Genomic DNA, 13,825 nt, shown 5'->3' on the forward strand with positions numbered 1-13,825 from the left:
CTTGGACGATGTGGTGCAGGAGGATGACTTCGAGATCCCCAAAGATTTCTCCGATTTTTTGGAGTTTACTAACCGACTGAACATCCCGCTTAACGAGGATTACTTTAGCCAGCTTCAGGCGCGTCGGGTACGTGAAAGTAAAACTACCTTGGGTCCAAGTTTGACCGTGTTTGAACAAGGCATCAAGAACGGTCGACACTTCTCGAGTGAATACCAAAATGAAAGAAGACTACAAAATGCTTTATGGAGAGTTTGGTGGCGTCAAACTCGTGCTCGCTTCCACGCTACAGTTAAAGAAATCCCGGAGGGCGAGGACATCGTTGGAGATGTAGTCCCTGAAGTACGAACCATTGATGTACGAGGCGAAGATATCGGCGATTTTCCGACTGAATATACTATTTCAGCGCCAAGACCTTATGAAATTCCAGTGGTAGGAACATACATCGATAAGAAAATCGTTCCTGGATTCGCCTACCGAGTTCGTCGGAACGGAACAAGCGATTTCTTGTTCAACGGCGAGGCACTCGTCTTAAAAAGCATCGGAAGAGGTTATGGTAAAAGACTGACCTTTCACAGCGATGCTGTTGAAAACGATAATTTCTTCTGGTCGGACAGCAACCCCGACGAAGGCTTTGCCTTCTCAATTCAAGTAATTTACGAAGGTAATGAATTCGACGTTTTGGATCGCCACGGCCGTAAAGTGGCAGAAACTCGCTTGATCACTGTTAGCGATGAACAAGAAATCAACGACGTTTTGCTTCAGAAACGCGAGATTGATATGGTCGTCTCGGTGGAAATGGAATGTTCTCTCAAATTTTTATCACTTGACCATGTTCCGGAGCATCTCCGCGATCAAATCGTCGATCTAACAACCTCTGGAGCCGCTTTGAGCCGGAAAACCTTATCCAGTTGGAAGGCAGAAACGGTCGAAATAAGAAATGTACACATTCGTGATATCGGAGCTTGTTCCTTTTATTCTTCTGCCTAAATCTTGTTAGAAAATTCTGATTTACAAGGATAAGTGTCTCGTAAGAGGCAAGTAGATCTAAAGGGTGACTAGTGATTACATAAGATCCATTGAATAAACTGTTTGCATTTTTTATGCATTAGTAAGGCGAATCTCCCACATCAAAATGGTCACCAATATAAAGAATTTATAACGAGGTTGGACTAATCAGAGTAACTTTAGAGAATTAAGTAAAAAATTATGTAAAATCCAAAAAGTAACTGCCGTAGAAATGTCCTGAATGGCTTGTTACAGAGAATCCTTGATGCAAATCTCTATAATACTATTCAATAGGAAGGAAAACGAAACTTTAGAAGAAGTAACCATGGTTACTGAAACTGAAAGTTTTCTGTCTGTACAGAGTACACATATGTACAGGATTTGCTCCTGACTGTTACCAATTTGCAAATTATTGGCATGTCTGTGAGTTATTTTCACTCCAAATTCTAATGTTTGAGAGTGGTAGGAAATTAATCATTTTATTCCTTCATATTGTTTAAGCTTACCGGTAAATTCAGATGTTATATATTTTGATGTTTTGCATAACTAGGAGAGAGTATTATACTTCATAAAAGTCAACAAAAAGCAGAGGTCATCATATGTAACTATTTAACATGTTAGGAAATATCATGGTTATTTAAGATTGAATTTACTTTTAAAAAGGAAATAGCTACCACAAAGGAAATTTATCATGTAAATGCTATTTATGTGCAAGATTTTGTTAAGGTGACTGATATTAATTTGTAAGCCATATTTATGGGTATTGCAGTCTCATAGAGACTTCTAATACCCATGAAGACTTAAAATTTGTAGTCAAAGTTATTTCTTGTCAAGTTAATGATATGGAAGTAACTGTTCCCTATTCTTGGCATTTTCCCTGAAAACCACTGAAGAGAAACACAAAAGTAAGAAAACATTCCTATTTCTTTGTGGAAATTAACTTAAGTTGTGGGTCATATTGTAAGAGATAAAGTGTAAGTTATTTAAAGAAATCGTTTCTTGACTGGAAATAAGTGTATCATTTGGTAATTGTTTAATTTTTATATGAGTGGGTACACTTGATTGTTAATGGAGAACTACTTATCTAAAGAAGAGATGTAATTTGTCTTAAAGCAGAGATGATGGTCACTCTAAATAAGTGCTCTCAGCTAAAGCTGGGGGCAAAAAGTGAACATTGAATACACAATCCATTACAGGGTCTTCTTTATACAGCAGTATAATACTTCAAGGACCAGGGGCTTTAGATTTTTCTTGTAGCATGATTGTGTGACCAAATCCCATGCCTTAAATATGTCACAAAGCATGGTTTGTTGTTAACAGATTGGAGAAAAATTCCTTTCTTGACAGGAACAAATATTGCAGACAAATATTAAGGACTGAAATGGGGCCGGGCCAGGGTAGGATTTTTGGAAATGCACTAAGATGCTAAATTTGATGATGTCAGATTTTGTGCCTTTGCAGCCTTTCGCTATGAAAAGCCAAGTAAGTGATCTCAATGCATGACAATGAAAAATGCTGCAAAACTTGACATGTCTTTTATTGTATGAACTGGTATACAATCCAGCACACTGACAGTGCAACTTTGACCTATTGTCATAACATGGTACTTCCCCTCACTGGATCTCTTTTATTAGTTGTTTTCATCTGCCCATGTTGTAAATCCCTCTAGATCACATATATTCTACCCCTCAAACCTTGCATTATTTTTATGGAGGTGTTACCTTGTGACAGGCTTGGCAGGAGATTGCTGCAGTTTCTCCTGCACTTTTTCACACAAAATATAGATCTACTTTCAATTTATTCCAAATTGTGAGAACAAGTGTTTCTGCTAATCTCTACAGCTCTTTCATTTTTTTGTCTTCATTATTCTTGATGCATTTTACAATTTCTACATTGGATGAATTAATTACAATACTGGCATTCCTTTCATAAATGTAAGTCCAACATTTCATTGCAAGATCAAAACTTTATGTGTGGTGCTAATTGTACTTAAAACATAGTTTACAGCTAACAATACTGACAACTTTACTTACAATATTAAAAATAATTTACTCTTTCCACTCAGAAAAGTTCAATTGTTTTTATAGCGAACGATCTTGTAAAATGAGAAAAAGTTTAATTAAAAAGCACCTAAATTTGTGCCACAGTGGTACCTGTATGAAGCGATAGGGTGGACGCTTCATACATATTGACCTCAGGTTCCACAGAAGAGGGAAAAAATGGAGAAGGATAAAAAATACCATTTTATGCCTTAATTGACCACAACTAATATTGATTTTAGGAGGTAAGCATGAATTTAATTTTATTTGAAAGGTCAGTTTACTTTAACCCTTTCATGATTCCCAGAATCTGATTGTCACTTCTCCTCTCTCGCTGCAACACATTTCCTCTTAAAAATTAGTTACAAAAATTCGGCGTTACATCACGATGACAACTTCCCAAGTCTGAGTATTCTAATTATCTGTTTGCTGGATAATGTATGGATATTGTAAGAAGAAGTTACATGTTCATCCGCACTTCTGGGAGTTTAAAGGTTAAGTGACGGTTCAATGCAAGTGCAAGACAGTATAAAGAGGCTTTTGGGACTCACTAAAGGACAACCACGACCGCTTACATGTAATAAAGGTGAAAATTACAGCCATTAAGGAGAAAAAATTACGAGACTATGAAAACCGAACGTCGTTAAATACGGGATGAACGTTTAATATAGGTTCGACTGTACTTTTCTTCTTGTCAACAATCCAATATTATTAACGTTAATACTAACAACACTTACCGAACTGATAATGGATAAATTCCGGTACTAAAGGGTTCAGCTGCAGCATAGTTCGTAGAGTCTCCTCTACTAACTATGGCTGCAGAGCTATATAACCTTGTCCTCAGTGCAAATGTTCACATTTAAACGAGGAAATGCAATTCTTTGCGTCGAATGTTCTATATTCTACACGAAGCTGATATTATCCTACTAACTTACTGGAGTTTTCGCCCATTTAAAACAAATAATGAACACCTTAGCTTTTTCTTGTCGTTTCCTTCCCATTTTCCTTATTGGCAAACACTCCAAATTCCAATTCAATCTGGAAACAGTGGAAAAGGAAGAGCCACCCAGTGGAATGTCCATTGCTAAATTATTTATCATTATTTATTTTATTATTATTTATTGACGCTATGACTAAGTAGATCAGGCGAGTCAGTGGGGGTGAGAGTGTTAACTACTCGGTTTTGTTGTAGCACTCAATTCTTATTTCTAGTGCAGAATTTGCCGCTGATTTCCTTCCCGAGAGCAAATCTCAGCCTCGTTCGGATCGATGTCAATTATTTAGGGCCCCCAATCCAGAATTCAGTTGAAGAGGTTGACGAGGACGAGCAACGGAATACTAGGTTAACAGTAGCATATCTACCAAAGTTGTCTTCATCTTCTATTCCCCCTGGCCTTCAGTCAAACTCACACTCTGATCGCTGCCACCAACTGTCGCTATGATAACCATATGTTGGACCATAGGGAGAGAAAGCTGTACACTCTTCGCATCTGTTTCCGCGGATGTTGACCAACTCGTACCAAGCACAGCGAAAATCTTCATCGACTTCAGGCACAGCTAAAAGGTATTTTTTTTGCGAAAGTTGTGCGAATGTAATCTGGAAAATCGATTTTATCGGTCAGGAAATTGCACGTGGCACGCCAGTGAGAAGAAACATCCCGGATGGACTGCATTCGGGACTTTGCATGGCGGTAACTATTCCATTCAGGCATATCTTCATTGGTTGGAAAGTCGTGTTTATAAAATGCTTTTGTCGAGGTTCTTGCTTTGCAAAGAGTGGGACTGGATCAGAGTCCATGCGAAACCTGCTTCTGAATGACTGAATGAAAATCGCAATAAACTGGGAAGGAGTTGTTGAATTGGTCCACGATGTCAAAATTCCATTTGAGGATGTTCTTTTTAAGAATCCTGATATTTTGGCAAGACCGTGGAAGTAGAGGATATTGGCACCTGTGTCCTTTGAAGACCCGTGGACAATCGCACTGGAATCTTCTTTTGTTCACGTGACATATGTTATGACACGTGCCTCCATTTTGACAGGGGGCGGAGTCACAGCAATGTTTTTGGCAAATTGGGTCAGAGCAAATTTGTTGGGAAACACCCTACAAAATAAATCAACGCTGATTTCACATGTTTCATTTTACCAATCGAACTACAAAGATAGCTGAAATTATACAATTCTACAATATTCTTCAACGATGTTTGAATCCATGAAAACGACCCCTTTTTCGTGGATTGTACAAATTCGTGACATTTCCTTCATGAAATTCTTCTGTGGCTAGCAACACCTCTTTGTCTCCGTCTATGGTTTGTTTAACAATAACTTAATAATTCATATTGTTTTCATTTTCCTCTATAATGGGATCGGAGGCTTTTAAAATTTGACCCCGTTTTCCATGGATTGTACAAATTCGTGACATTTATCTTATGAAATTCTTCCGTGGCTAGCAACGCCTATTTGACTCTAGAAATAGTTTTTACGCTTGTTGAAAATTATTAACTTTAAAATTAATTCATAATTTTTTCCTCTTCCCTGCAATGGAAGGCTTTTAAAATAACCGTCAAATTATCGATCAGAAAATCATCTAAAACGCTTAAACTAAGTTCAACCGCGATTAACAACACTCCTTTCCCTATTTTCGGGTAAATAAAGAAAAAAAAAAAGAAACAAAGCTGCTTAGTACTCTTTCCTTATTGATAATGCATGTTATTCCTGTTTTTAATTAATTGCTTTAAGTAAGCGTAAAAAAGCTTCTACAATATAAAGACCATAGTGTTATGTATAAGACAAAAGAAATCTCACATTTTTGTCGTAATAATTTCTGACTGGCTCGTAGCAGATGACCCCTTCCTTTTCATTAAGTGCTTCTGGTGTAGATATATTGTTAGCATCATTAAGCTCGCAATTTCTTGTGGTGTTTACCCAATACAATAAAACGTCACCGCTATCACTGACTTTTGCTAAACATTTAATTATTCATGGTTGATAAATTAGTCATTTGTTTCTGCGTGTTTTGGATGGTCTGTGTTGAGTTTCTTCGCCTACAGGCGATAATCGATATCTGCATGCAAAAATATGAAAAAAAAAAAAAAAAAAAGAAATTCCCATTATTCTCGGATTATGTTCGATCTTTAGAGTAAGGGATATTTCCGAAATCCGGTTGTGCTGACGTGTCATAAGCTTTCGGAAACCTGGGTATTTTAAAGCGGGCAGAAATCACAGGGAGAGTTCCAGCTCTTGTTCGGCTGTGTGCTGTGTGCTGTGCTGTGCAAAATTTGAATACTTTTTATGTCTTCGTATAGAGTTCGACGTACACAAAGTTCTCGTGCAAAGGAGCGAAAGTGTAGTTATCGACTGAAAGCAAAGTTACCGTTTTTATCGTTCTGAATGAGTATATTTTAGTAATAATGCCATTGTGTTTAGAACTACTTTAATTTCATCAAAATGCATCTAAATCTGTATCACAGTCGTACCTGTAGCAGCGGGGTGACCACTTTACTGACAGTTTTCAAAGAATAGGGGTAAAACGACCTGAAATAACTAACGTTATGAAACGCTATTTTATGCCATAATTGACCACTACCAACATTGATTTCGGGAGATACACATGGATGAAATTTTACTTGAAAATACAGGGGGAAGACAATATAAACGGGCTGCTGGGACTCACTAATGGGTGACCCCGACCGCTTACATGTAATAAAGGTGACCGCTTAATAGAGGCGAAAATTACAGTAATTAAGGTGACAAAAGGTCGGGACTTTAAAAACCGACCGCTGAATACGGGATGACCGCTTAATACAATGTCTCTTAATATAGGTCCGACGTACTTTTCTACTTTCTGCAATGTCAATGATCCAGTACTATTAACGTTGATACTAACAAGAGGGGGACATGGGTCTAGCAACATTAGCAGAACTGATACTTCTTCAATTCCGGCGCTAAAAGTTTCAGCTGCACTTAGAAGTGTGCTGAACAAATTTACACAGAACTATGTTAGGAAATACAATTCTCTAGGTCGAGTGTTAAATTCTACACGATGTTGATATTGTCATAATAACATAATGGGGTTTACCCCCGTTTAAATGAATTGAAAGTGAACACCTTAGCTTTTTCTTCTGGTTTCTTCTATTTTGGCGACTTGATGGTTCTGGTATGTTTCACTCTTCTATTTTTAATATTGGCAAAGGTAGTGCTGACTGACTTAGTACATCAGCCAAGGTGATAGGTGGGGGCAGAGTGTTTAGTACTCGGTTTTGTTATAGCACTCAATTCCGACTTCTAGTGCAAAATTTGCCGCTGACTTCCTTCTCGAGAGAAAAAGTCAAACTCGCTCGGATCAGCGTCAATTATTTATGGCCGCCAATCCAGAATTCAGTTGTAGAGGCTGACGAGGACGAACAATGGAATGCTGGGTTAACAGTAGCACATCTACCAAATCATCTTTTATTCCCCCTGGCCTTCAGTCAAATTCACACCAACGGTCGCTGCCACCAACTGTCGCTATGATAACCATATGTTGGACCATAGGGAGAGAAAGCTTTACACTCTTCACATCTGTTTCCACGGATGTTGACCAACTCGTACCAAGCACAACGAACATCTTGATTAACGTCAGGCTCAGCTAAAAGTTCGTTTTCGGCGAAGGTCGTGCGAATGTAATCTCGAAAATCGATTTTATCGGTCAAGAAATTGCACGTGGCACGCCAGTGAGAGGAGACATCCCGGATGGACTGCATTCGGGACTTTGCAAGGCGGTAACTATTCCATCCAGGCGTATCTTCGTTGGTTGGGAAGTCGTGCTTATAAAATGCTTTTCCATAGTAAGGGTTCTTGTTTTGCAAAGAGTGGGACTGGATCAGATTCCATACGAAACCTAGTTCCGAATGAAAATCGCAATATACTGGGAAGGAGTTGTTGAATTGGTCCACGATGCTAAAAATTCCATTTGAAGATGTTTTGTTAAGAATCTTAATATCTTGGCATGACCGTGGAAGTAGAGGATATTGGCACCTGTGTCCCTTGAAGACCCGTGGACAATCGCACTGGAATCTTCTTTTGTTCACGTGACATATGTTATAACACGTGCCTCCATTTTGACAGGGGGCGGAATCGCAGCAATGACTTTGGAAAATTGGGTGAGAGCAAATTTGTTGGGAAACTCCCCACAAAATAAATCAAAGCTGATTTTACGTGTTTCATTTTACCACTCGAACTACAAAGATAGCTGAAATAATACAATTCTACAATATTCTCCTGCCATGTTATGAAACCTTGAAAACGCCCCCATTTTTCAAGGAGTGTACAAATTCGTGACATTTTCCTACCGAAATTCTTCCGTGGCTAGCAGTAGTTTTTCTTTGCCTCCGTCTATTGTTTGTTTTACAGTAGCTTAATAATTTATACTGTTTTCATTTTCCTCAAAATGGGAGGCTTTTAAATTATGACCACGTTTTCCATGGATTGCGCAAATTAGTGACATATACCTTATGAAATTTTTCAGTGGCTAGCAACGCCTATTTGACTGTATCTATGGATTTTATGGTTATTGAAAATTATTGTAACTTTCTAACTAATTCTTTTTTCCACTTCCCTTCAATGGAAGGCTTTTAAAATAACCGTCGAATCATCGATCAGAAAATCATCTGAAACCCTTAAACTAAGTTCAGTCGAGATTAATAATATTCCTTTCCCCCTTTTCTGGTAAATGAAATAAAACAAAGAAACAAAGCTGCTTGGTGCTCTTTCCTTAGTGGTAACGCGTGTTATTCTTGTTTTTTTTTTCAATTAACTGCTTTAAGTTGGTGCAAAAAGCTTTTACAGTATTAAGACTATAATGTTATGTATAAGATAAAGGAAATCTCACATTTTAACTGGCTCGTGGTAGTTGACCCCTTCCTTTTCATTAAATGCTTCTGGTGCCAGTTTACTATTGGCATCGTTAAGCTCACAATTTTCTGTGGCCTTTACCCAGTTGAAGTTGAACGAGAGACATTGACAGTTCGCCACACAAATGTGGAAACATTGCTGCCAACTTGCGACGCTCAATCTTTTAAAGACATAACCAACAAGTGCAGTGTTGTATTTTGAGTCTGTGGCCAGGGAAAGAGATATCTTTTCACAAAGTCCATTTGAACACTGACTACTCGAGGCATGAATAACAAACACCAATGCAAAGATAAGCTGTGCAATAACAGAGTCCCTGTAACGACCCATTATAGCACCGTTTAGAACTTTGCCAAGCTAGCTTGCCCAAAAGATTTCAAAGGTCGAGCGAAAGTTCCTAGAAGTGAAGGACCTCTTTCAGCAGTCGCCCATTGAAATGTTACGGTGCTGGGAGAATATGCCTTTACATGAGGAACCGCATTGACTTTGGTTCGTGTCCGTAAGGTATCTCTGTTGCTGAGGAAGTGATTATTACAACACCATCTCCCGCAATGAGAGTAAATTAGTTGATCCAATCAGAACTTCGACAATACGACAATACGTCACCTCTATCAACACTTTTGGTAAATGTTGAATTATTCATCAATGATATAAATTAGTTGTTTGTTTCTGTGTGTTTTCGATGGTCTGTATTGAGTTTTTACGCCAACAGGTGAGCATCCGCAAAAGTATGAAAAAAAAGAAAATTCGCATTTATATGTCCGATCTTTTGAGCAAGGGATATTTCCAACATCTGTACTGACGTGTCATCAGCTTTCGGAAACCTTCTCGAGATTTCAAAGCGGGCAGAAATCACAGGGAGAGTTCCAGCTCTTGTTCGGCTGTGTGCTGTGTGCTGTGCAAAATTTGAATACTTTTTATGTCTTCGTATAGAGTTCGACGTACACAAAGTTCTCGTGCAAAGGAGCGAAAGTGTAGTTATCGACGGAGAGCAAAGTTACCGTTTTTATCGTTCTGAATGAGTATATTTTAGTAATAATGCCATTGTGTTTAGAATTACTTTAATTTCATCAAAATGCATCTAAATCTGTATCACAGTCGTACCTGTAGCAGCGGGGTGACCACTTTACTGACAGGTTTCAAACAATAGGGGTAAAATGACCTTAAATAACTAACGATACGAAACGCTATTTTATGCCATAATTGACCAGTACCAACATTGATTTCGGGAGATACACATGGATGAAATTTTACTTGAAAATACAGGGGGAAGACAATACAAACGGGCTGCTGGCACTTACTAATGGTGACCACGATCGCTTACATGTAATAAAGGTGACCGCTTAATAGAGGCGAAAATTACAGTAATTAACATAACAAAATATCGGGACTTTAAAAACCGACCGCTAAATACGTGATGACCGCTTAAAACAACGTCCCTTAATATAGGCTCGATGTACTTTTCTTCTTTCTACAATGTCAACGATCCAGTACTATTAACGTTGATACTAACAACATTAACAGAACTGATACTTCTTCTATTCCGGTACTAAAAGTTTCAGCTGCACTTAAAAGTGCTGAACAAATTTTCACAGAGCCATGTTGCCCTGTCTTTAGTGCAAATGTACACATTCAAAGGAGGAAATGCAATTCTCTGAGTCGAGTGTTAAACTCTACACGATGCTGATATTATCAAACTAACATACTTGGGTTTTCCCCCAATTAAATCAAATAAATAATGAACATCTTAGCTTTTTCTTCTGGTTTCTCCTATTTTGGTCACTTGATGGTTCTGCATTTTTTAATAATATCTTCCATTTATAATATTGGCCAAGGTAGTGCTGGTGTTATGACTAAGTACATCAGGCGAGGCAATGGGGGGGGGGGGAGGTTGGGGGGGGCAGAGAGTTAACTACTCAGTTTTGTTGTAGCACTCTATTCCTATTTTAAGTGCAGAATTTGCCGCTGACCTTCTCATCGCGAGCAAAACTGAAACTCGTTCGGTTCAATGTCAATTATTTAAGGGCCGCCGATCCAGAATTCAGTTGTAGAGGTTGACGAGGACGAGCAACGGAAGGCTGAGTTAACATGGCCATATTCACCAAAGTTGTCTTCATCCTCTATTCCCCCTGGCCTTCCGTCAAACTCACACTCTTGTGGCTGCCACCAACTGTCGATATGATAACCATACTGTGGACCGTAAGGAGAGTAAGCTGTGCAGTTTTCACACCTGTTTCCACGGATGTTGACCAACTCGTACCAAGCACAGCGAAAATTTACGTCAGGCACAGCTAAAAGGTCGTTTTTAGCGAAGGTCGTGCGAATGTAATCTCGAAAATCGATTTTATCGGTCAAGAAATTGCACGTGGCACGCCAGTGAGAGGAAACATCCCGGATGGACTGCATTCGGGACTTTGCAAGGCGGTAACTGTTCCATCCAGGCGTATCTACATTGGTTGGAAAGTCGTGCATATAAAATGCTTTTCCATTGAAGAGGCCCTTGTTTTGCAAAGAGTGGGACTGGATCAGAGTCCACGCGAAACCTGATTCTGAATGAAAATCGCAATATACTGGGAAGGAGTTGTTGAATTGGTCCACGATGCTAAAAATTCCATTTGAAGATGTTTTGTTAAGAATCCTGATATCTTGGCATGACCGTGGAATTAGAGGATATTGGCACCTGTGTCCTATGAAGACCCGTGGACAATCGCAGTGGAATCTTCTTTTGTTCACGTGACATATGTTATGACAAGTGCCTCCATTTTGACAGGGGGCGGAGTCACAGCAATGAGTTTGGCAAATTGGGTCAGAGCAAGTTTGTTGGGAAACTCCCTACAAAATAAAATGACGCTGAATTGAAATGTTTCATTTTACCACTCGAACTACAAAGATAGCTGAAATTAAACATACTTGTTTATAAACACCTAAAGACGTAAAACTCGCCTAAAGGATAATGGGAGTAGCCTCGGAATTTTCCATATTACCCTTCGAAAAGTGAAAAATCGTGATTTTGCAACATTTTCTGCGATTTTTAGCACCATTTGTTTTTACTTTTAAGACCCCGTCTTCCATGGATTATACAAACTCGAGACAATTTCGTAATTAAACTCTTCCGTGGACAGCAATGCCTCTTTGTCTTCGTCTAGAGTTTGTTTTCCTGTAACCGTTAATAATTCATATTGAATCCGTGACATTTTCCCAAATGAAATTCTCCCTTGGCTAGCTGCGTATCTTTTCTTTATCTGTATTTGTGCGGCTCTTGAAACCTATTGCAACTTAATAATTCATAATGTTTTCACCTTCTTTCAATGGGAGGCTTTTAAAATAACCGTCAAAAATTGATCAGAAAATTAGTAACACACTTTAAGTAAGTTCAGCCGAGGTTTTCGAGGCACGACATTCTTCGAAATAATATTGTTATTCCTCTTTTCTGGCAAGTGAAATGAATAATAATAAAAAAAAACCAAGCTGCTTATTAAGTAAGAAAAAAAATTCCCTAAGCTAAGTGGTATGATAAAGACGATGACGTTGGGTATTAGTAGAAAAAAGATCTCACATTTTTGTCGAAGTAATTTCTGACTGGCTCGTAGTAGTTGACCCCGTCCTTTCCATCAAGTGCTCCTGGCGTCAGTTTACTGTTAGCATCGTTCAGCTCACAATTTTCTGTTGTGTTTACCCGGTTGAAGTTGAACGAAAGACACTGACAATTCGCCACGCAAGTGTGGGAACATTGCTGCCAGCTCGCGACGCTCAATCTTTCAAAGACGTAACCAACAAGAGTAGTGTTGTATTTTGAGTCAGTGGCCAAGGAAAGAGATATCTTTTCACATAGTCCGTTTGTACAGTGACTGCTCGAGGTATAAATAACAAACACCAATGCAAAGATGAGCTGCACAGTTATGAAGTGCCCGTAATTATCCATCCACCTTTTAGAGCTTTGTCAAGCTAGCTTGCCCAAACTAGTTCCGATGGCAAAAGTTTCGAGGGACCAAGAATCCCTTCAGAATTCGCCCATTGAAGTGTACCGGAGCCTGGAGAATATGTCTTTATACAGAAATTTGCTAATACATTTGTTTTTTATTTGCCTTTGCTCTGTCAGAGGCAGTTGTTGATATTGATAAAAATCTATAAATTGAACGTCATCAGCGGGGCTTTTTGGCTCTTAGTTAGAGTTTGACTTGGTCATGAGAAGACACACAGGGCTTGCACTGTAAGTATCTCTGAGAGCTCCATACAACTCCTTATAATAAAATTATAAGGAATTGTACGGAGCTTTTTTAGCATTAGTCGAGGTGCAGCAGGTGTTGTCACCTATGATCCTCGCAAGGATCATACATGACAACACCCGCTGCGCTACGACTAACGCTGAAAAAGCTCCATACAATTCCTTATAATCAAATTATAAGGAATTGTATGAAGCTGTCCGGGATACTTACAGTGCAAGCCCTGTGTGTCTTCTTATGAGGTAGCAACCCTTATGTGTATGTCGCTTAGTAACCTCCACACAAAAAACCATTATCGTTTGTTTGTTTTTTTGTTTTTTCTCTAGGTGAGGGAATTGCACTAAAATATAAGCTATATTCAGCCATAAATAATAAATAAATATTCAATTAAACACGCCATGCATGGAACAGCTACTTTTGATTTGAGTATATATAGTTGTTGTGGCTTGCATCCAGCTCACAGATAAATGTGCGGAGACAAAAACTGTTAGAGTAAGATATCGTCTTTTCACGAGCGTGGAAAAGAGAAAAATTCTGGGTCTCTATGAGGAGTCGAACCTCGGAAAATCGAGTTCCACCCTTCGATGCTCTACCACTGAGCCTCACATGCAAACTGTTATTACGAGGTTAATATGGAACACAGTTCCCGCAAACTGCTTTTTCCCACGCT

General features: G+C 38.8%; 3 protein-coding genes and 1 pseudogene across 3 annotated transcripts in view; 1 reads left to right on the forward strand and 3 right to left on the reverse strand.

Moving 5' to 3' along the window:
• The window catches only part of LOC111330829 (uncharacterized), a 2,463-nt gene extending 271 nt beyond the window's left edge, over positions 1–2,192 (forward strand). The window contains exon 1 of the mRNA XM_022935790.2: positions 1–2,192. This exon is cut by the window's left edge and continues 271 nt beyond it. Within this exon, the coding sequence (XP_022791525.1) occupies positions 1–988 (988 nt within the window). The 3' untranslated portion in view covers positions 989–2,192.
• Positions 2,193–2,839: 647 nt separating this feature from the next.
• On the reverse strand, positions 2,840–6,956 carry LOC148718918 (uncharacterized; annotated as a pseudogene).
• LOC148718919 (uncharacterized) lies at positions 5,319–9,514 on the reverse strand. Its single transcript, XM_088740038.1, has 3 exons — positions 8,913–9,514; positions 7,529–8,215; positions 5,319–7,477 (listed from the first exon to the last, which is right to left on the reverse strand). Exons 1-3 carry the CDS (start codon positions 9,260–9,262, stop codon positions 7,396–7,398), a joined length of 1,119 nt encoding a protein of 372 aa, XP_088596164.1. The 5' UTR covers positions 9,263–9,514; the 3' UTR covers positions 5,319–7,395.
• A 257-nt stretch (positions 9,515–9,771) lies between these two features.
• Positions 9,772–13,159, reverse strand: LOC111330812 (uncharacterized). The gene is made up of 2 exons (XM_022935764.2): positions 12,489–13,159; positions 9,772–11,764 (listed from the first exon to the last, which is right to left on the reverse strand). Exons 1-2 carry the CDS (start codon positions 12,852–12,854, stop codon positions 10,952–10,954), a joined length of 1,179 nt encoding a protein of 392 aa, XP_022791499.2. The 5' UTR covers positions 12,855–13,159; the 3' UTR covers positions 9,772–10,951.
• Between the last annotated feature and the right edge of the window lie 666 nt (positions 13,160–13,825).

The sequence above is a fragment of the Stylophora pistillata genome, chromosome 12 (assembly GCF_964205215.1).
Source record: "Stylophora pistillata chromosome 12, jaStyPist1.2, whole genome shotgun sequence".
Taxonomy (NCBI): domain Eukaryota; kingdom Metazoa; phylum Cnidaria; class Anthozoa; order Scleractinia; family Pocilloporidae; genus Stylophora; species Stylophora pistillata.

What these genes read in the sequence shown, in the direction of transcription:
- LOC148718919 (XM_088740038.1), bottom strand. Translation starts at nt 9,262, where the DNA reads ATGGGTCGTTACAGGGACTCTGTTATTGCACAGCTTATCTTTGCATTG. An exon ending in TACCACGAGCCAGTTAAAAT is followed by an intron (nt 8,216 to 8,912) that starts GTGAGATTTCCT and finishes TTGATTTATTTT; the next exon opens with GTGGGGAGTTTCCCAACAAA. An exon ending in GACAGTTGGTGGCAGCGACC is followed by an intron (nt 7,478 to 7,528) that starts GTTGGTGTGAAT and finishes ATGATTTGGTAG; the next exon opens with ATGTGCTACTGTTAACCCAG.
- LOC111330812 (XM_022935764.2), bottom strand. Translation starts at nt 12,854, where the DNA reads ATGGATAATTACGGGCACTTCATAACTGTGCAGCTCATCTTTGCATTG. An exon ending in GAAATTACTTCGACAAAAAT is followed by an intron (nt 11,765 to 12,488) that starts GTGAGATCTTTT and finishes TTTATTTTGTAG; the next exon opens with GGAGTTTCCCAACAAACTTG.